Source organism: Nuphar pumila, chromosome 4 (genome assembly GCF_984573655.1).
Source record: "Nuphar pumila chromosome 4, dmNupPumi1.hap1.1, whole genome shotgun sequence".
NCBI classification, from domain to species: domain Eukaryota; kingdom Viridiplantae; phylum Streptophyta; class Magnoliopsida; order Nymphaeales; family Nymphaeaceae; genus Nuphar; species Nuphar pumila.
This window is the reverse complement of record NC_143252.1, coordinates 131,803,045-131,826,733: the sequence shown is the minus strand read 5'-3', so window position 1 is coordinate 131,826,733 and position 23,689 is coordinate 131,803,045. Positions and strand designations below refer to the sequence as shown.

Here is a 23,689-nt window from a genome sequence, read left to right as displayed (position 1 = left end):
TAAAATTCTAAAAATTACTAATCCAATAAGAATTAAAAATCACACTAATTTGGGTCGACCCATTAGGCCCAAACCCATATAGACTCCGAGTCCACATTAAAATCCGTTTTTACTAAAAACATAATCTCAGATTTTACTAAAATAAAAGAAAATTTATTCTAACCCAATTTAACCATGAATTTTAAATAATTAATCACACCACCAGGCTCAAACATAAACAAGGTGCTCAAATTATCAAATTTAAATTTCTTAAATTTTTTACAGGTTTTACAATAGAGCTCGAAAATACCTAGCACCAAAATTGATTGGAATGGATGCAACTATAGGAAATAAGGGAATTGGAGTGGTATTTGAGGACTCCAATTCCATTTTTCAGCTTCCGACTGCTCAATTGACCTTCTCAGCAGTCTTTTTAGTTAAATTTTCATGTTCACACTTTCTTTCCAAACAAGCACAGGAATGGAAGTGGTGAATCCCCATTTAATCGCTACCACTTCTCCTAAACAGTCACCTGGATTTGTGAAATCCATGAACCATGGGTATTATGTATTTGCACCCTGAATTGCCTTGACAGCTAGTTTCCAAACAGAGTATAAAGGTATTTGAGATACCACTAGTGTGACAAATATCATAAGATTTATGAAAATCTCACGATAATATTGTGAGAAATTGCCTGAAAGTTTAAAATGGCAATTTCTTGCAAGTTTTTCAAAATATCGCGAGATTTATGAAACACATAAATACCATAAATTAAACGCGATATTTATATTTTAAATGTCTATTTATCATGAAAAAATCTTATATTTTATTTTTAAATAATTTTATTAATATTTTCTTATAGAAAATATTTTTTTATATTTTTAATTAATTTTTTATTGCAAAAAAAATATGAGATCTATGAATTTTTTTCAATTTCTTGCGAGTTTTTGAAAAACAAGAAATTGCTGATAAAAACTTTTGTCACTATGGATTCCTGTTATTGTGATCAAGAGCCATAGAGGACAAACATGGTAAAATAAAATTCAAAATTTTTGTATGAATATATAATTTTTGGACACTAGTCACACAATACCGATACATCCTTGTTTTGATAGCACTGGAGACAGATATGCATAGAGCACTCTAAAAATAAAATTCAAATGGTCGCATGATGCCGAATTCTAAACAAAAGAGTATAGATAGAATCTATGAAGATTCATCAAAGCTCTGATCGACGATCCGTAAGTTGCAGTGTATTCATAAGGATGTCTACTATATTCTATGAAATTTTTAGATTTTTATGTCTGTTTGCTATTTTAATTTATCAGAAATCAGAATCTATTTCTGTCAGGCCGTTATGCATTATTCGAACCCTAGTCCAACTTGTGCTAATCGTATCTCCCTAACCGAAGATCCGATTGACGATTCGTAAAGAGTCACATATTCAACAACATGTCTCATTTTATCAGTGTGATTTCTGTAATTTTTAAACACTGTATGCTATTTTTAATTAAACCAAAATCAGAACTGTTAGTTTTTGAATGATTATCCGTTCACTGGAATCAAGCGCAGGTTGCCGGAATTGTATCTCCCTAACTGGAGATTGTATTCCAGATCTGTAAAAAGGAAAACTTTTGTTAATCTGTCTAGTTTCTCTTTGTAAATTTTTATAAATTTCTATAGTGGTTTGATACTCAATTTGGGTCTGACACTGTAACAGGTTCGTGACCATAGGTAAAATAGCTTATTTTTCTTGTTTTTATTTAATTTTTATATTAAAGTAATCTCAAAAATTATGTTTTTCAATTTCAGTTTAATTTTAGGGTTATCAAAAGCATACATATCGATTTTGTTAATTTTTGAATTTATTTGGTAGGTTATTTAGTTAAATCATAAAAATAGGATGCCCATAGAGTCCTGATTCAACTGAAACACGAGCAAAAATTTATATTTTTATGATATTCTGAATTTTTCAGAAAAAGTTTTACATTTTCAGGGTTTGATCATGTTCATAATCACGCTAGGGTGATCCACCCCCGATTTGGTGTTGATTTGAATCCATTTGATCCCTGAATTAAAAGTTTTATGAAAATCTTTTTTGAAAACCTTGATTTTAAGGCCATAGTCTTGTATTTAGAGACATTTTGGTCATTTTCCAAAAGTTTTAAATTTTAAAGTTGTTTATTTTTATTATTTATTCAAATTTTCATCAATTTTTATTATGTTTATCTCAAAAAAACATGAAAAAAAGCTTATATCCAGATAAATCCAATAATTTCCAGATATTGCTGGATAAATCTCAAAAAGCTGACATATCTCCACTAACAAGTTTGTTAATTTTGCAGGGACACTTAAGATTGTATTTTGCTTTATTATTTTTTCTTTATTTCAATTTATTATTGATTTAAATTATAAAAAATATTAGAATAAGAATTTAATTTGCTGCTTAGAATAAGACTTCATTGCATATAGTGTATTTTTTTCAATAATGTTAATGTGTGATGGATGATGATTCATGCATATTTAAATCCACCATGATCTACACGAATGACACATGCACTAGCTTCTAAGGAGTTGATAAACTCAGTGGGTTTCGTATTTGTGGCTATAGTCAGAATACGAACAAAACCAAGATTTATCATCTTTTTCTAAGTCATAAATGACTTACACTCTTAGGCATTTTCGGAAATCATAGCATACTTTTTAAACTTTTCTAAATATTTATCCTTTTTAGAATCAAATAAGATATATTCAATACATATTCGATGCCATAGTCAGGGATATATAGAGAATGTATTTCATCTAAATTCTATAAGGCACAAAAATCTTTTTTTCAAAGATTTTCCTCAAATTCTTCAGAAAATACTTTTGCAAATCACATTCATTCATTCATCTAAGTTAGACGGCATCATGAAAAGACTTTCACTGGGCCACACACACATACCTTTTGATGTTTTCCAATTCATTATCAACAAAAATCGATTTTCTCTAAGTCTTTCTCCAGAATTCGATTTTCTTTTTTCTTCAGAAATCGATTTTCCTTTCTTCAAAAAGGCTTCTCAAATGTGATTCATGATTTCCAATAATCCTTTTTCCAAGTATTTTCTAAATATTCGAAGAATACATCATATTTTCAATCTGCATTTTTCCAAACTTTATAGCACATGCTTGATTCTTTGTGCATTTAGGAAATAGAACATCAATTTAGACAGTTGAGAAAATCAAAACATATGATTGATCATTGGTTCGATTACCCCTGGTTATGGCGCCAGGAACAGTTGAACCTCGTACCGACAGACGAGTCTCATTCTTCGAAATTTTCCTGCATTTTAAAACGGAGGTGAGTTATTTTCAAAATCTTTTTCAAAGGTCAATTTGACTTGCAAAAGTAAAATTTTGCAATGATAACAGGTTTCGCGACCGTGATGGGACTGTCTTCGTCTGATCAATCTGGTGCTTTTCTCTATTCAGTTTATCAAAACCATGTTCTACAATGTCAGCTTTATTTCATGCGAACATAGGAGCCTAGAATCAAACACAACTGACATGGATTGCATGTGGACTTAGGCATGGTTTGGTAGGACCGATTGAGGAGTCATTATTCATGCTCACTTAAACTTAGGTCAAATACAATCCTCCTCAATCTAGGATCTGATTGAAAACAATATTTGCTTCTCATAATTTTTCAAAACTCTACTTCTTTAGGTCATTAGAGCCTTCTGTTTTCTTGCATGTTGATCATATTTCAAAAACAACCCACCTACTTTTACCTGACCACCACGTTGCTGAGCTTTCTTCCAGAACCATAGTTCAGAACAAAGCTTCACAATTGGATCACCTATTTGGGTTGATCCGCCCTGTCATGTACCGATGGTCATAGTCCAAAGTATATCGACAGATGCTCAAGGATGTTGGAAAACATGAGCTTAAAACCGAAGAAATTGACTTTATGCCACGTACATCGAGTATTGGTTTGAGTATATCGGCATAGCATGATTAAACACAGATGATCTGAGCTTTAGAGTTAAGGTTAAGGTCCTACAACTATTTCAAAATTTATGCATCTAGAGTTGAGGGCAACAATTTTGACAGAAAAGATAGAAGGAAAATAATGGATGAGATTCGGGAATCAGGTTGACAATTTTGGAAGAATATTCCATTACCAGGGATTGGGTCATCACTGGAATTGCGATAATTGCGTTGTTACTCCGATGAAGGAAGTATGCAACTGAGGCAAACCTAAAAGGGAAGGTGGGAGGATAATTTCTCACTGAAGAAAAACAAGATGAAAAGTTTTGAAAATGAATAACATGATTAAAATCTATGAGAAAAACACACGATTTTTGAAAGTTGTAAGCAATATCAAAATAAGGTTGAAAGTAGGGATGGCAGTGGGGCGGGGGACAAGGTCTCCACCCCCGCCCCGCCTCAAGATTTTATCCTCCATCCCACCCCGCCTCCCTGGCGGGGATAAATTTTATCCTCCACCCCCGCCTTCATCCCCGTTTCATGTCCTCCATCCTCGGTTCAAACGGGGATGAGGCGAAGCGGGGATATTGCGGGGAAAAGTGGTCGGGGCGGGGTTGGGATGAGGCGGGGATCGTGGAAGGGACAGGATGGGGCGGGGAAAAGTGCATGTCCATCCCCACCTCCACCCCCGGACGGGGATGGATTTTAACCTTCGTCCCCGCCTCCATCCCCGTTTCATACCCCTTCATCCCCAGTCCAAACGGGGCGAGGCGGGGCCCCGCTTTCCCCCGGTCCACTGCCATCCTTAGTTGAAAGCTCGAGATCGAGAGGAATGGAAGGATAGAAATCGCCTGGAGTTTTGAAGAAGAATAGAGGATTTCTGAAAAATCGTTCAGATTTTGATAAAATCTTTGTAAAAAGAAGAAAATACATGGAAAATAAGAGGTTTTTGAAAACCGTTCAAGATTTTCAAAAAAAATATGGAAAAATATAAAGAAACAAAGGGAATAAAGAGAAATAATATTCAATCACATCATGCATAATCAAGTATGCACATACAACATTCTCTATCATGCAAGAAGGCTGCACCATATCAGTGCATCAACGATATTAGCAGCGAGCCAGAAAGGATGAGTTTCCCAAGTTCGGCCAGAGGACAGGGTCAGCAAAGTGGCGATGACATCAATCCTGCCATGTATACTTTATTTCAGAAGATGATGGTCAAGATGCAATCGAAACAAGCTGAGGTTAGCTCAAAAAAGGTACCATCCAGAAAGAAAATTAAAGGCAAAACCATCAGAAAACACATCAAAATCGTCCGAAAGAAGGTTCAGCAGGACAATGAGTACGAAGGGACAAATTCAACGAAAGAAGATTCTGGAGAAGATTCAACGAAAAAAGAATTCTAAATAAAATTTTATACTCCTTTTGTTTAGAATTGGGCATCATGTGACCATTTGAATTTTATTTTTAGAGTGCTCTATACATATCCGTCTCCGGTGCCATCAAAACAAGGATGTCTCGGTATCGTGTGACTAGTGTCAAAAAATTATATGTTCATACAGAAAATTTGAATTTTATTTTATCATGTTTGTCCTCTATGACTCTTGATCACAATAACAGGAATCACAAGCTACATAAACATAAGAATGTGTAGCCTATGAATCTAAAATCTCAACTGTGAAAGTTGGTCACAAACATAAATCGGTTACCAACAGTCACAGAGGCTGAGGAATCACAGCTGTGACCAAAACAAAGATGAAAAACAGAGAAAAACAGAAAGAAACAAGAAACAAAGAAATGATACAGAATACTTATTGCTTGAATTTGAATGTAATTTACGTTTTTTTTTTCATTTCCTTCTCTTCGTCCACCTTTTTGAAATAATAATAATAATAATAATAATAATTCCCTCCCCTCTCCTCCAAGTCTCTCTCTCCAACAAATCTGATAGATTTAGATTGAACTGACCAATTTCGAGTATATTTAGCTGGATTTGGCAGAGTAAACAACAATCAATTAATAATCGGATTTGGATTCGGCAGAGTTTTACATCTGAATCTGAATATAATAGTTATCTGAATGTGATTGCGTGTAAAAAGTATACCTCATAGCTATTTAAGCTAGTTAGATTTGGAGACAGTGTTAGCCTTTTCCATCCGATCTGAATATGGCTCTAAAACGTGATCATGTCTGGTTTAATAATGCTTACATTCTACCCCAATCCAAGCCGTTTACATCCCTACTTCCTGGGAAAAGGTTAGGCACATTCATTTTGGCACTTCAGTTTCGGCCATGAAGAAGCTAGGTGGTGGTTCTGAATAATAACTATATTGCGCATGAACCTATGAAACATACCCAGTATGCCTCTCCTTCCCTACCTGTCAACATTTGGAAAAGGCCACCTCCAGAATAAATCCATAATTATTAGTTTCCCTACCTTTCTATTCTCAATGAAACTACCATCAACATGCAGAGCATTCCATTACCCGCATCAACCCCTCAAACTACTCTTAGCAGCTTTAGAGGCAAAAGAACTGAGACACGGCACCCAACTTGAAGAAGAACCATCAATATTACTATGCAATCCAATTATTTGTGTTTACTTTTCCCTTCAAACTGGTATCATCACATCATTGATGGATACTTGAAAACTCCATTCCGCCTGTACGTGCCAATATAGTCTTAAACATACCCTTCGACGATGCACATGCCCATCAACGATTGGCCAAACAACACACGCCTGGTACATCCAATCAACATGGTCGTTGACGACGCAATATCTAAAGGCATTTCATCCAACAATCTGCGATACCCAACTCCCCAAATGCTCCATATAGCCATCACAAACTGCTCCAGGAAACAGTATCTGTTTCAGGAATTCCAGCAAACATTTGATGGGCATCCAAGATGAAACTGAGAAAAGCATAACCTACAATTCGAGACACCGGCCTTTGATCTCCCATGCCAACTTCCTCTCCCCGATGCTCAGCAACCCTTCGCACACTCGGATCCTGACGCCGATGTAGGGGAGGAGCCCGTTTCCTATCATCTCCAGCATCACTCTGCCCGCCAGAACCAACTCCCCTCCTTCCAAGCACGTCTCCACCACCAACTCGTAGTTGTGAAAGCTCATCACTTCTCCACCAACTCTAGCCAAGAACTTGAGGACGCCCACCGATCTCAGGCAATCGCCGGAGACCTTCAACGCCTCCAGAACCGCCGTCACCGTCTTCGGCCTCGGCGCCAGCCCCTGCCCGACCACCATCTCCTCCAGCAGCGCCACCGCCGCCCTGGCCTCCCCTTCCCGCCGCGCAGCCGTGATCATCACGTGGTAGCTCTCCGAATCCGCCACCGGGCCAATGCAGCCCGCCACCGCCCGCGCCTCGCCGATCCGGCCGGCCGAGCAGAGCGACTCGAGGAGGAGGTTGCAGGTGTTGCCGTCGGGGCGGTAGCCAAGGCGGCGCATGCCGTCGAGGAGCTCTGCAGGAGCCGCGCCGCCCCTGCGGCGGAGGAACCAGGCGGCAGAAAGGGAAGGGAGGGTGCGAGGGTGGGGACGGCAGTCGGTGCGGATCATGCATTGGAGGGTTGCGAGGGCTAGCTCGAGGGAGGGAGGGTGAGGGGAGGAGAGGAGGTGGGAGAGGAGGGATTGGAAGGCTGGGGCGGGGCTCGGGGATTTGAGGCGGAGGAATGATTGGAGGATGGCGTCGACGGTTCGGGATAGGGCTCGGTGGTCTCTCCGACCGAGGAAGGAGAAGGGATCGCCGTCGTCGTCTTCAGGAGTTAAAGAAGGGGGTAGTTGGGTATTCCGGCAGGAGAAGAGCAGAGCCGCTCGTTTGAAGTCTCCGGCGTCGATGGCGGACTTCAGGGTAGCTGAGAAGGAGGAGGAAGGCCCGCTCAGCAGTTTGGTTCCTACAATCCGATTCATTTGTCGTGGTTTCCTTCCTCACTCACTCTTCCTCCTCCGCTATGTAATGGGTTTGAGTTTGGGTCGGATAGTTAACTGAATTCGAGTTCATCTGGTCTGATTTTGTTGTTAAAGCTCGGTTCGATAAGACCCGCCTGAGTTGCCAAGTGGCAGCGGGCCTGGGGAGAAGGTGCTGATCCTTAGGCCACAAGTTCAACTCCCACAGGGTGTGCTGGTAACTTTAACTTGTGGGCTCTATAAGGGTTTGGGTGTCGGTGACCCTAAGTGAACGTTTGCGTATGTAAATCTGCATTTGATTGGGGGATCACTAGAATATGTTAACTATAAATACATGAAAAATAATGTGAATTAGGTACTTTCAATGTTTTTTTCCCACTAATCTAACCTTGCAGATGTGTTCAAGATAGTCCATTTGCTAGGAATCGACTGTTGGATTGTGTATGATTGTTAGATGCTTGAATATTTATGAAAATTCTGAGCTGTTGATTTTTAAGCCTTAAAAGATCATGTCGTAATCGGACTACGAAAATCTCCGTTCATACTCGGGTTCAAATTCATTAAAAAAAAAATACTTGGGTTCACATATTTTCAGGAAACATATTCTAGGATTATGTTAGTCAGCATCCAATGAGAGTTCAACCAGAGTTTAACCCCGTTCACATCCCTAGCTAATAAGGCATTTTGTTTTTGAAAGGTTCCTAAACTTAGAGGGAAGATAAGAATTAGTAAGATCCTTGTTTTTCATCATATAAATCTAAATGTAATATAGTCCTTAGATTATGCAAAATCAGGCTGGTTACATTATCACATATACAACTCAACCTCAAATTCAAACAAAGACAATGCCCAACTTGTAAAATCTAGTGCAGTGATGAATGCTATTATTTGTTGAAGGTGATCAAACATAGTGTAGTGGCAACAAGCCAGCAGTTATAGTCTCAACTAATAGGCCTAGAAATTAACAAAATAATACCTAAATGGAGAAGTATGCAAAGTTCAGTTATGGTGAAAAATTAGACCGTGATACATGAACGGCTTAAGGAAAACAAATTGTAAATACAGAAAATAGAAGTGTTATTTGGCCAAATGCCGAAAAGCTCACATTATCCCTTTTTTTTATTTCATTATTTGATCATTCTTCTTGCATATGTCCAGTTTTACACAGGCTTATGAACCAAACGTAGACATAATCTCAAACTAAACGTGGAAACATATCTCGGCTAATTAAAATAACGATAAAACAATTCCAATTAATTAATCTTTCAATTAGGATGAATTTAGTTCACCTTTACGGGGAATGGGAGGAAACATGAAAACGAGGTGGTTGTATATAAGGATGGCATATTCGGCGAAGGCCTAATGATGCTCCAGTTAGAAGGTTGGAGAAATGGGAAAATATATTAGTTAAAAAGAGGTCGGGTAGGCTTAGAAAGACTTGGATGGAGATGATAGGAAAGGATATGAATGATTTGAACCTCACCGAGGACATGGCATTGGATAGAAATGATTGGAGGAAAAGGATTCATGTGGAAGACCCAAAATGAATTTCTTTTTTGGTTCATATCGCTGACCCCAATTGTTTTGGGATGAAGGCGTAGTTGTTGTTGTATATAAGGATGGTAGTGGACCGGGGGAAAGCGGGGCCCCGCCCCGCCCCACCTCGCCCCGTTTGGACCCGGGGATGAAGGTTAAAATTCATTCCCGTGCTAAGTTCAGTCTCATTAGCTTGTGTAATTTTTTGTATAAAATAATTACGAAGATAATTGTGACCTGTATGACTCCTATCCTCCAACAGATTATTTCTTCAAATCAGAAAGCGTTTCTGAAGGGACTTTCCATTCTAAGATAATATCCTTATTGCCCAGGAATTAATATGGTCTATACTAAATCCTTTTTTGTTTTGTTTAAAATAGAGCTTGCTAAAGCCGAAAGCCTATGATAGGTCTGATCAATAATGAGGGAAGACGCACCAACCAACGACCAACCGCCTGCAGGAGAACAATAGTCACTATCCCCTCGCGGAGGTGGCAATGGTCGTCGTTGGCAAATAGGGTTGCCAAAATATGGTTCTCAGCCAAGTAATCGGAGCCCCCTCGCCGCTATAAGTTGGTCACAATGGGCGCTTGAAGGCTGGTTCAGGCATTGCCGCGATATGCAACAGTTGGCCACCTGAGGTTGATCGTCGTTTGTGGCTGCCACATGGTGACTATGGCTGTAAACAACTACAATCGACCACAGCAGGTAGTCAGGCCTGTTGTCATCGTCGGAGGGTAGCCATAGACGTTGGCGGTCAACAGCCAGAGGCCGATCGTCGCCGTCGGTAGTGGCGGCAGGAGGTGGAGGCTAGAGAGCCCCCCTCCCTAGGGGTGGCAATCGGGTCGGGTTGGCGGGTCGGGTTGGCTGGTCAGCATACCTCAACCCGAACCCGACCCGTTTATTAAACGGGTCGGCTGTTGCAAACACGAACCCGACCCGTTTAATAAACGGGTAACCCGACATGACCCGCCAACCCATTTAATAAATGGGTTGGGTCGGGTAAACGGGTTTTCAGGTTCGCGGGTCGGGTTGGCGGGTTGACGGATCGGGTTGGCAGGTCAGCAGGTTGGCGGGTCAGGTTGACGGGTCGGTTGGCGGGTCGGGCAGACGGGTTGGCGGGTCGGGTTGACGGGTCAGGCAGACGGGTTGGCAGGTCGGGTTGGCGGGTTGACCCACCCGCCTAACCCGTTTATTAAACGGGTCAGCCGGGTTGGCATACCCCCAACCCGAACCCGACCTGTTTAATAAACGGGTTACGCAGGTCGACCCGTTTATTAAACGGGTTGGCTTATGCCCAACCCGAACCCGCCTAAGAGGCGGGTTGGCGGGTCGTGTCAGAAATTGCCAACCCTACCCCTCCCCAATTTCATTTTATTTTTTTTCACATTTTTAACACCCTCCTTCACAGTCATTGGTCGACGACTAGGTCCTACGACTTTTGGCCATCAAAGGTGGGCCATCGCCGACGGTTGCCATGGTCGGTCATCGGTGGTGGCTGTGGAAGCTCGAGTGGGCAGAGGCGTTGTAAAAAAAAAAATATAAACTGGGAGGGGATAAGTTGGATGTTACTGTAGCAACTACAATAAAAACTTGACTGAGGGGGGTGTGCCCCGATCCGGTCCCGAAAACCCATTAGAGGGTTTTCAGGTGAATCAGGTATGGATCCAATCTAGACCCGAACCCCATCGGCCAGACTGGGTGGATCAGGTTTGGACCCGATCCAGACCGAGACCCATTGACATGATTCAGTGGATCGGGTCTAAACTTGATCCAGCGAGACTCGATCTGGATGCGAACTCATTAGCGAGATCGGGTGGACCAGGTTTGAACCCGATCCAGCAGAACATGATCCAAACCCAAGCCTATTGGTAGGATCGAGTAGATGAAGTCTGAACCCGCTCTAGCAGGAACCGATCCAGACCTAGACCCATTGCTAGGATTGGGTGGATCGGTTCTGGTCCGACCTGATCCAAATCCGAACCCATTAGCGGGTTTTAGGTGGATCAAGTCCATGCCTGACCTACTGGGTCCTGATCCAGACCCATACTCATTAGTAGGTTTTAGTTGGTTGGGTGCTCCACTATGGTCTTAGTCTCTAAAACCTGAGATTTTTTCTTTGAAATTATAATTAATAAAGATGAATTTTTATGTGCATTTATAATTTGAGTGCAATTCTTGAAATTCTTGATTTTTTTGAAATTATTAATTTTCTCAAAATTCATAGTTTTATTGATTTTTGAATTAGTGCAGAATTTAGTCTCAATGTATGTATAACACTATTCGAATAATAGTAAAGATTTAAAATTTGTAGACTATACAAGAAATTAGATGATTTAGATATTTTTATAATAGATTTCAGATATATTGGATTTTCATCTAAACTCTAGCATTGAGATTCAATATGGATTTAGATTAATTAATGAATTAGGTTTAATTAGTGTTAATTGAATATAATTAATGATGGATCAAAATTAAAAAAGTTAATTAGATCCAATATCAATGGATTGGACCCTTATATGGGATGGCCTAGGTGGGCCCTACTTGAAACCCATTTAAATAAGTGGCAATTAGATCACTTAATTGATTAAATACTCAAAGATGGTGGGACGTCCCCCACCTCTCTAATCCTACATAAACTTGATTAATTGTTAATTGAATTGTGAAAATTTAAATAACCTAAGTGATACAAAAATTTAAAACCAAAGTTAAATTTAAAGAGGTTTTAAAAAGGGTTATAAGAAAAAAATTAGAGATTTTTAAAAGTAGGATTGCTAAATACCTTTAAATTAGAATTTGTATTGAAGTGCGCAACTTCTTCTAAGAGAAGAAGTCTAGAGGAAGAAAAGGGCCTATAAAAGGACCCCCAAAATCTTTCCCCCACATTCTATCTCATAATCTCTTTCTCCCTAGTTTGTTTTTTTGTTTTGCTTTTGTGCTTTCTTTCTCCTTCCCTATTCATACCCCTTTGAAGAAGGAGCTTAGTGTGACTGCCATTGCTGCTACAACAAGAGGAAGAAAGGTTCGGTGGTGGTGAAGGAAGTCACACATTCTAGCGATTTGCTCGGTAGTTCTCATCTATCTGATTTTTTAAGGTAAGATTTACATGGGTTTTTGCATCATGCATTCACCAAGCATGCATATACATGCTGGGATATACTCCAGATGTATATTTATAAATGAATCTGCCTCAAATCATACTAGGATTGATATCATATGGTCTGGATTTTTTATAAAGCCTTTTAAAGGTTTTTATAAAAATCGATTTTAAAGAAAACCTCATAAAAAAGGATTTTATTTAAGGAAAACATGTTGGATCTGATCAAAGATGGTTCTTGTATATTTTACCTTATAAAACTCGTCCCTAAACTACTCTGAAACTGATATCATAGTGTTTTGGGGTTTGTAAAGCTTTGAAAGATTTTTTTTTTACTAAAAATCATTTTTGAGAAAACCTCAAATATAACATATTTTAAAAAAAAAATTATACTAAATGTATTTATTGTGATTTCATATGTTATATGTGTTTTAAAGTAATCCCTAAATCATGTTAGAACTGACAATATATAGTTTAAAATTTTTGTAAGACCACATAAGAATTTTTACAAAAATTATTTTTGAAAAAAAACCGATATACCTCATTGTTGTGTTGAAATCTATGTTTGACGATTATAATATTCTAATGATGATTTTAAATATTATTTGTTGTTATGATTCATGTTCATATGCATGTATTGAATGATCTAAACCATATTCATGTATGATTTATGATTTTATGATGACTGAAAGTAAATGTCATAAATAAAATTTTGTAGAACATACCAATTAGGGTTTATAGGAGTCTATTTGTAATATGTCTTTGCTTAACTCATGATCAACCATGTTTTATTTATCATATTAGATCTGATCTACATGAAAATTATGTGTTTATGGTTTATTTTGTGAAAAATATGAAATATACATGATTTTTCATAAATAACACATTGTCTTGATTTTTATGGTCTTAGATACTTTTTAAGAACTTTATTATACTCTCAAATGACTTGGCTAAAAATTCTCAAATTTTAGAGAGATGTTCTATATTTATTGAGGAAGTCACAAGTGGAATTTTGGCTCCGTTTGAGTTCTAGATAAGAAGTAACGGTATTTGGAAGTTAGAACATGATTACTATCCTTACATACATCCTGTATTTTGACTATAACATATTTTTGATTTTATTTCTCTTAATCTGTAGCATGGTTAAAATTTATGTATTTTTTATTGCATATTGATGAAGTACAAAAATTTATTTCGGTCTGTGATTTAAAAATCACAAAAGTTAGTCTAAATCTTTTGAAGCTCTACTTATCTAAGAACCTAAACAGGTTGCAGTCCGTGAATTTTAATTTGCAGCTCTAATAAAGTTTGAACATGATCTCTATAGTCAATTGTGTCAGACATGTCTATCTATTTACAATATTTTTATAGAATTTTCTTGATTCTATAAAGATATTGAATCAATCCTCCTTCATAAAGGCTAAATCAGATCAATTAATTTAGGAGCAAAAAAATTGATCTTAGTAAAACAATTACTTCTCTCTGCTCCAAACTTGGATTGAGGTAAGGTTCGTAGCATGTTTAGCTAGCATAACTATATTGTTCAATTTTTAGATTTTTTTATCACTATAACTTGATTAAGACAAAATTTATATTGACTGATATAATTCAGTCTTTATAGTTCTGAGTTGGAACTCTCATGCTCATGTTGTTCGGGTTCTGAAAGTGGACCAGTTGAGACATGGTTTAGTTGCAGAATTGAACCAAATAAAATATGAATGGTTGAATATTAATATATATTTTTATTGATGTCTACAATATGCACTTGTGATTATGTATGCTTAGATGTATTATGTTCAACATATTTTTATGTATACTGCATGTTAAATTGATAAATAAATGTTAATAATATGCATGTGTTTTGATGATTACATGTAGTGCTATGTCATATAGTATGTGGGTATGAAATGCATGCAAGTTAATAGATATCCATAAAGTTTTGGTGCATATGGGTATTTAAAAGAATTTATATATTGATTTAGGATTTTGAAAGATGATCTAATTATTACAATGAGTCATTCCCATGTGGTAGTTGTACTGACCCATGGCCTAATAAAGATAACCCTGTTGCAGGATTCTGAGTATGCCTTACCAAGGTGTGTTGAAATAGAATAATCCATGTCTACATTAGAGAGGGTAGGTAATATAAACTCTCTAGACTATTAAATTATAAAAATACTTTAAGTGACTATGACTCGGCTGGTCCCTAGGTTAAGAGGAGTTAGGGGGTCAGACTACCAATTTTAATCCTAAGTATTATAACCATATTTTTTGCAAAAGTAGGTTTCGATCTTGTTTGGTATGTAGCCAAAACACCAGGAGCGCTTTCTGTTAGTTTGGGACCTGGTGAGTGCGAATCAGTTAGTCTCTCAACAAATGAAATCACATAATATAATAAACAGCCAAGCGATCAAGTTTGTTTAGTGATACTGTACGTATACCCGATATGGTTTGGTAAAAAGAGAAACAATAAAATAATTGTTCACTTTCCTTTTATGCATTCATTTATCTGTTTATAACTATATATGATGTATGCTTGAATTAACATGTGGTTGGTTGTAGATTATTCTGACATTATGTATTTCTGAATTCAACTATGTAATTATTTAGTTGAATGTTTGGTGGTATACCTTATGCAATACGATTGATGCATGATTATGCTGGCTTAATGTTTTGTATAAATGCAATGCTTGTGTGAATTTTATTAAGACTTTTTAAAGTCTCATTCTTATTTTTAAAATAAAAACTTTTAAGTAATGAATTATCAAGTTGTAGCGAATGCGAGATGTTGTGGGGGCTGCTGCGTGAAACCAATCATTTCAGTTTCAGGGACATCCGTTTAGACCTTTATTTAAACATTTAATTGATTGTTTAAATTCTTAACTTTAAGATTAAATATGTGAATGATTTATATTTTATGTAGAACCATTTAACATTTAGATTATTTTTATATTGATGGTTGAATATGATGTATTTTGTTTGCTGATGATATTGTTTTGATTGATGAGTCTAGAGCTGGGGTTAATGCTAAGTTAGAATTATGGAGACAGACATTGGAAGCAAGAGGTTTTAAGTTGAATAAGAGTAAGACAGAATACATGGAATGTCGATTTAGTAAGCAACGAAATAGAGATGGGAGTGTAGTGAAGCTTGCTGAGCAAGAAATACCGGTGGATGATTCTTTCAAATATTTGGGATCTATCATTCAAAAGTATGGAGAAATTGATGGAGATGTAAATCATAGGATAAAGGTTGGGTGGATGAAATGGAAGAGTGCAACTGGAGTGTTGTGCGATCGTAGAATGCCATTGCGGTTGAAGGGAAAGTTTTATAGAACGACTATTAGGCTCACTTTACTATATGGTACGGAATGTTGGGCTGCCAAGAGACATCATATTCAAAAAATGAGTGTAGCTGAGATGCGTATGCTGAGATGGATGTGTGGAAATACAATAAAAGATAAGATTCGAAACGAGGAGATACATAAGAAGGTAGGCGTTGCACCCATTGAAAATAAAATGAGAGAGAATTATTTACGGTGGTTTGGACATATTTGACGAAGGCCTAATGATGCTCCAGTTAGAAGAATGGAGAAATGGGAAAATATATTAGTTAAAAGAGGTCGGGGTAGGCCTAGGAAGACATGGATGGAGGTGATAGGAAAGGATATGAATGCTTTGAACCTCACCGAGGACATGGCATTGGATAGAAATGAATGAAGGAGAAGGATTCATGTGGAAGACCCAGAATGATGTTCTTTGTTGGTTCATATCGCCGACCCCAATTGTTTTGGAATGAAGGCGTAGTTGTTGTTGTTGTTGAATATGATGTATTTTGTGATTGTAACCTGCCCTAGATATTTAACTGAAAATCTAGAATGTTTAACTAATTTTAAATTAATATTTTTTATATTTTCAATATAATTAAAAATAAGTTTATGTAAATTAGATATCATTTTTTTGAGCTTTGTTCTAAGGAGCTATTAAACGATGATGCATACACAAATTGATACTTTAGAGCTTAATTTAGTTAAGGTGATGCCATTAAAGAATCATTTAAATTAATGATTCTTTTGTTTAATATGTTCAATCAGTTTGATAATGGTGGTTTTGTACTGGATTTGGTACTAGAAGACGACACTGGTGCTTATGCTAAAGTGGTCCGTCTAGTGGTTGGTATGGTTGGTGCATATCCAATGGTAAAGTTGTTGCATTAGTATATATTAGAAAAAAAAATCATGTATTTTTGGGTTAAATTTAAGGGGTGTTACACGGTCGAACCTAGACTCATTGGGGATTCTGGATGGACTAGTCTAAGTCCAACCCAGTCCATGACCTAGACCTGTTGGAAGTTTCGGGTGGATCAGGTTTGACCTCGACCCGCTGGCCCAATTCAGGACCCGATGGATTCGAGGTGCAGCGAGTCTGTGCCTGATCCGATGGGACCTGGTTTCGAACCTAGGACCTGGTTCTGAACCTAGGACCTGGTTTTGAACCCAAGACTCACTTTTTAGTTGAACCGGTCCAAACCCTATTAACTGTACGACATCGAATTGGTCCATGAATCAATTCGACCCTTTTGGAACCGGTTTGGGTCATTCTCAAACTGATTTCGGTCCTTTCAAGAGTGATTCAATAGATTCTAGAACCGATTCGAGGTTTTTAAAACCAGTTCCAAGGTTTTCAAAATTGGTTAAGGGAATTTAATACCATTTTAATGGTTTTAAGGACCAATTTGAGGCTTTGTGAGACCGGTTCAGGGATTTTCTTGACCAATTCGGAGGTCTCTTGGACTGGTTTAGGGTTTTTATGACCAGTTTAGGGTCTTTTAGGGTCGTTTCAGGCCATTTTAAGGCCTCAATTTTGGATATAACTCATACAAGCTTGTCTTTATCATTGACCTCATATTCTTTGGTGACTTTAACATGATATTTGACATGTTTTATGTTGTTTTGAGTTATCTATGATTATTAGGCATGAGATTATGAATGTATGCACTGCATTTGTGTTGTGACATGTTTTATATATACTTACGAAAAAAGATTTCGATCAACTCACTCTTGTTATCACCAAAGTGACTTGAGTGGTGTTGTTTAAGGGTTCTTTTGACTGTATTGAGAGTGATATTTAGTATTATGATTGTGTGTGATTTTATAAAACAATGATTATATCTAAAGGTAGGTCATTGTGTTACAAATTCACACAAGATATAATAGTAGGTGTGTATACTAGCCTATGAAGCATGATTGTACCCAAAGGTACAATACCGATGTTTATATAGTTATATGATTTACTAGTTTCAGCAATTGAAGTCAATTTCTCAAGAATTGAGGAGGAAAAACAATTTTGAGTGTTATTATTTTTAGCAAAGTGGAACAATAATGACTCTATTATGCTTGCCTTAAAAAATGTGAATAATAAATGGTCTGGCATTTATCTTTTCAATACGAATCTTGTATGCACAATTATTTAGTAATGTCTTTCGTTCTTGCAATACCAGGTTCCTTGATCATTGGCGGTTCTAGTTATATCCCCATTTCAGATGGTTATTAATGATCTAATTTTTCTGATTAGAAAGAAATAGTATTATTCACTTTGGGATACATGAACCTAGATTTAACATTAAGAAATGACAAACCTCCTGCTTTTATAGAGCAAAGTATAACCAATTAGAAGGTTCCCTTTGAGAAGTGAGAGCGCTCAAATAGGCTTAGTCTTTTGCTTTTGCAATTTCAAGTGGCTAATAATATTTGAGGTGTTATCCCTCACTATAGGACAATAAAGAAATTTCTGAGAGCTATTGAGGCTCAATTTATCAGTTCTAATAAGGTTATAACCAATATTCTCATGTTCAAATTAGTATATACAAAATATTATGAAGATAGCAACATCTGACAACACATTTTGAAAATAGAGAATATTGTATCTCAGTTGAATGACATAAAACTCTCAATTTATAATTCTTTCTTAGTCCATCTTATTTTGACCTTGTTGCTTATAGAATACATACCCTTAAAATCTTCTACAATACACATAATGATGAGTGATCTTTTAATGACCTACTGACCAAGTATATTGAAGATGAAGAAAGATTGATTGGTGAGAAGGTGAAGTGTGCACATATGACTTCTCATTAAGAAAATTATAGGCCTAAGGTAAAGAAGGGTTCTTCAAGAAGAAAAAACAAGAAAAAACCCTCTGAGGAGAGTTCTAACTCTCAGGCGAATGTCAAATCCCAGTCTAAAGGTTCTTCTATAAAGTGCTTCTTATGTAAGAAGAATGGACATAAGAAGGTGGATTTTCAAAAGCATATGAAATGGCTCGAGTAGAAAGATAAAAAGTCATTTGTTTCTCATGAATGCAGTTTAATCCTTATTCCATTACATAGTTGGTGCATTGATTTTGCTATCACAACGCATATTGTCAACTCTTTGTAGACAATTCTGAATAAAAGGGAGCCAACTGAGTATGCAAGAAGTATCTTCTCAAAAAACAAAATGCATTCGCATATAAAGAACATTGGGACCTGTAGAGTTAGTTTTTAGTCTAGATTCACTTTGAATTTGCTTGATACATTTTATGTTCTATCTTATAGTCAAAACCTAATTTCTATTTCAAAACCTGATAAGTTTGGTTTTGTATTTAATTTTCAAAACTCTAAGCTTATTATTATTAAAAATTCTATTCCTGTCAGTTCTACATATGTGTGTGATGGATTGTACCATTTAAGAACCAAACTCCATATTCAGAAATCTTACTTCGTTGAGAATTCAATGATTGATAATAAATATGGTTTAAATGATGATCAATCCCATTTGTTTTGGCATCGAAGGTTAGGACATATCTCGAAAGAAAGAATCCAAAGACTTGTAAAAGAAGAGATTCTTGGATCTATTGACTTTATGATCACAAAATAATATGTTGATTATATAAAGGCTAAGAAATCCAATATATATAAGAAATATGTCAAACACAATAATAAAAACTCAAAAATTGTGCATACAAATGTTTGTTGACCATTCATCCCATGTTACATGGGTGAAAAACATTTTATCACCTTTATAGAAGACTACTTGTAGTATATGTATCTCTATTTACTATTGAGAAATCCGAAGTCTTTTAGTTTTTTAAGGACTTCAAGAAAGAAGTAGAAAAACAAATTGGTGAATTTATAAAAGTGGTTAGGTTTGATAGAGGTGATGAATATCATGATCGTTTCACTGAGATGAGATACAAGAAAGGGCCATTTGCGTAGTTTCTAAAGAAGACATTGTGCCTTAATATACCATACCTGGTAGTGCCTACCAAAATAGTGTAGCTGAAAGAAGAAATTATATACTTAAAAAAATAGTTCGAGCGATGTTAAATCACTAAAACCTTTCCTTGATCTTATATGGTGAAGCTCTTAAGACAAAATGCATATATTAGATAAGGTTCATACGACGACTGTCCAAAAGACTCCTTATGAGTTATGAATTAGTAAAAAACCTTCTTTTTTATATATGCGCATACGAGGATGTCTAGCTAAAGCTAAATTGTATAAACTCACATATAAAAACCTTTAATCTTAGAATAACTATTGAATTTTTCATTGGTTATCTATAAAGATCAAAGGTCTAGGTTTTATTATCCATCTCATAAACCACAGATAGTGAAAACGAATAAAGCAAGATTTCTTAAAAATAGTTAGATGCATCTCAAAGTCTTGCATTTAAAGAATTGTAAGATTTAATTTTTGTACCTACTAAAGAAAAAGACTCATTTTTTTCAGTTAATATTTATTTGGATGATTTTAAAAAAGACTTGGTTAATAAACATCAATCTTAAGTAGAATAGGTTGTTGATGAGGATATGCAATAATAACAAGATGCAGAGGTTCAATTTGAACCACCTGTAGTACTTGTATGAAGGTCCATGATGACCAAGAGATCTGCTATCAACGCTGATTATGTGGTGTATTTACAAGAGCCCAATGATTTCATAGATATTGATGATGATCCATTAATCTTTGCAGAAACTATTGATAGTGATAAATCATCACATTGGATCAATGCTACGAAGAAAGAGCTTGTCTCTATGACAAATAATCATGTGTGGAATCTTGTACTTCGGCCTAATAGAATCAGACTTGTTGATTGTAAATGACTCTCTAAGACCAAAACATACTCTAAAGGGTGTGTGAAGATGTATAAGGTTAGACTTGTTGCAAAAGGATTCACTCAGATGAAGAACATTGATCATAATAAAACTTTTTTCTGTCACAACTAAGGAATCATTAAAAATAATTAAGGCGTTCGTAGCTCATTTTGATTTAGAGCTATATCAAATGCATGTGAAAACAATCTTTCTGAATGAGGATCTAGAAGATGAAGTATATGTGCAACAACCTCTTAGTTTCAATATAAATGACTTAAATAATTTAGTTTGTAAATTAAAGAAATTAATTTATGCACTTAAACAAGCCTCCCATCAGTGATATAAAAAGTTCAATAAAGTGATTTTAAAATTTGGATCCACTGAGAACATTGTTGATCAGTGTATATACCTTAAGACTAGTGAGATTCAGTTTATAATTTTGGTTTTATATATTGATGATATTCTTTTTGCAACTAATGTTTTGTGTCCACTATATGGAACAAAAGATTTTTTTTTCTTTCATTTTGATATGAAGGACATAGGTGATGCCACTTATGTTCTTAGAATTGAGATCCATCGTGATAAAACTAATGATGTACTTGACCTCTATCATAAATCCCATATTCTTAAAGTTCTTAAAAGGTATGAGATGAATAATTTCTTTCTTGATTCTGCACCCATAGTAAAAGAGAATAAATTGAGCCTAAAAGAATGTCCTTAGTATGATAACAAAAATGCTCATCCTATATACTTTGGTGGTTGGTAGTTTGCAATATGTGTAGACTTGCACATGAGCAAACATCACATTTGCTATTGAGATGCTTGGTAAGATATTAGTCCAATTCAAGCATTACACACCAGAATGCTGCCAAGAGGTCATGCACTATTTGCAAGGAATGAAGAATTATATGTTGACATACAAAAATGTTGACTACCTAGAGGTCGTTGAATACTTTGATGCGTACTTGGGAGGATGTCTCGACAGTATAAAGTTTACTACTTAATACGTCTTCCTATTAACATGTGGTGTAGTTTCATGGAGAAGTGAAAAACAACCTATGGCCGCAGCTCACATTATGAGAGAAAAATTTATTGCTCAATACAAGATTTTGTCTAAGGCCATATTGATAAGATTCTTCATTACAGGTCTTGGTATTGTGGACTGTATTGAGAGGCCAATGAAGATTTTTTTGTGATAATGAAGCTATCATGTCTTTCTCGAATAACAATATGAGCTCCATCACATGTCGACACATGGAGTTAAAGTATTTTATTATTAAAGAAAAGACTGAGAATCATTTTGTGTGTATTGATACAATCAGTACAAAACAAATGACTGCAGAGCCTCTTACTAAATGGCTAACATCAGGATTATATTTTCAATATGTAATGATGATAGGTCTATTTTATTCCTTCTGATGTATGACAATACATTATGATTATATATGACCACATTTATGTAACTAAATTGATTTTCTATGGTTTTATACATGGTGATTCTATATAAAGTGTCTCTTGTTTTGAAGAAAGAATAATAGAATAATAATATTAATATGACTAATATAATGAGTTAGATACCAACTTGTTCATAAATATATTCTTAACATGCTAAGTACTTAAAATTAATAATACTGTACTATATAAAAATGACATCTTATATAGAGATGTTCATCTCTATAACTCTTATGATTCATTCTTGTGATATAGGATATCATGTGAACAACATAAAAATTGAATCGAGATAACAATAATTAACCTGGATGAAGTGCTTTTTCATGTCATTGGGTCAAGTGAGAGAATGTTAGATTTTAGATTGGATCAAATCCAACTTAGATATGACCCATATTGACATGAGCATATCAAAGAATATACATGAGAGCCTCTTAAGTTTTGGAGTTAACTGGTCTATGTATGCCCTTTATGCTGATTATGGACCTCCCTCTTTATCTCCTTATAATTAGGAGACCCATAGTAGTGCGATGAAGACTACCTAAGTGTTATCGGTCTCTCGCTATTTTTTGGGTTTAAGGGTCCTACCTCTCTATTAATTGAAGAGAATGCACCATCCATCTCTGCGAAAGTGCCAACTAAATCGTCTATCCGGTAAGTGGCTCTTCTAGATGGAGCTTACCTCATGATTAGTTAGAGGGTTTTTTCACAAAATTGGGGGCTAAACCATGTTAAGGAGAAATCTCTTCAACAACAGGCATGGAACGTCGCCTTCCAGGTAGTGATATGAAAGCTATGGTCCATTCGGAACTCCAGAACATGAAATTTAACATCTTGCAAATCCAGTGTTCATGTTTCTGGTAGTACGAGAGCACAATCTATGGATCTGCCATAACGTGGATCACCTGATAGTTCAGTATTGGAGAAACAGGGGACGCTGGCTCCCTCCTCAGTTTATACAGGAATCAGTGGCAGGGATAAAGTAAAACTGCTCAACAATTGATTTTAGGGGACATTCAAATTCAGCCATAGACAGCATCGCCAGGTTGCTATTTGGTTTCCACAGGGTGAGTGTTCAACATATTTCTTACAATCAGAATGAAGATGCTCTGACCTTCGACAGAGCGGCAACAACCGCAGAGGATAGAGATTGGACTGAAATGAGTCTGGACTGGACTCCCCTTTTGTAATCTCCACTTATAATTTTTATCAATAAACTGGCAGGGTCTGCCTAACCCCTGTAAAAAAAAAGGGGGGGGGGGGGGGGGGAGAGAGAGAGAGAGGTTTTGATGCTGGAGATGGACTATAAGATATGAACGTTTTTGCAAATCGCCTGTGAGACATGGCCATTTTGCAAAAAAAACCCTTTCTAAAATATTGCGTGAGTTTTCCCTCCCATAATTTCCCTAGAATAAGATTTGTGAGTGAGGTAGACTAAGGATGGCCGTAAGTGAAGTCCACGCATAACCACTGTGGGATCGAGTGGCTCATATCGCTTGCGTTATATAATGGATATCCTGATAAAGTATTGTGACATTAGTTGATAATTGTTCTCTCTCTCTCATAAAAGTTAACCTTCGCTGAAGGCAGCCTGTTGGG

The 23,689-nt window shown here is 36.4% G+C and overlaps 1 protein-coding gene across 1 annotated transcript; it reads right to left on the bottom strand.

Annotated features, from left to right (window-relative positions):
• Window positions 1-5,622: 5,622 nt before the first annotated feature.
• Window positions 5,623-7,876, bottom strand: LOC149841096 (pentatricopeptide repeat-containing protein At1g06270-like). The gene is made up of 3 exons (XM_090005187.1): window positions 6,885-7,876; window positions 6,644-6,817; window positions 5,623-5,689 (listed from the first exon to the last, which is right to left on the bottom strand). Exons 1-3 carry the CDS (start codon window positions 7,874-7,876, stop codon window positions 5,623-5,625), a joined length of 1,233 nt encoding a protein of 410 aa, XP_089861313.1.
• Window positions 7,877-23,689: the final 15,813 nt, after the last annotated feature.

Bases quoted from the DNA above. Each gene is read 5' to 3' on its own strand.
- LOC149841096 (XM_090005187.1), bottom strand. From the start codon at position 7,876: ATGAATCGGATTGTAGGAACCAAACTGCTGAGCGGGCCTTCCTCCTCC. The intron at 6,818-6,884 runs GTAGGTTATGCT...TTCCTGAAACAG, and splicing joins AAAGGCCGGTGTCTCGAATT to ATACTGTTTCCTGGAGCAGT. The intron at 5,690-6,643 runs GTATGTTTAAGA...TTTTGGTCACAG, and splicing joins GGCATGTGCATCGTCGAAGG to CTGTGATTCCTCAGCCTCTG.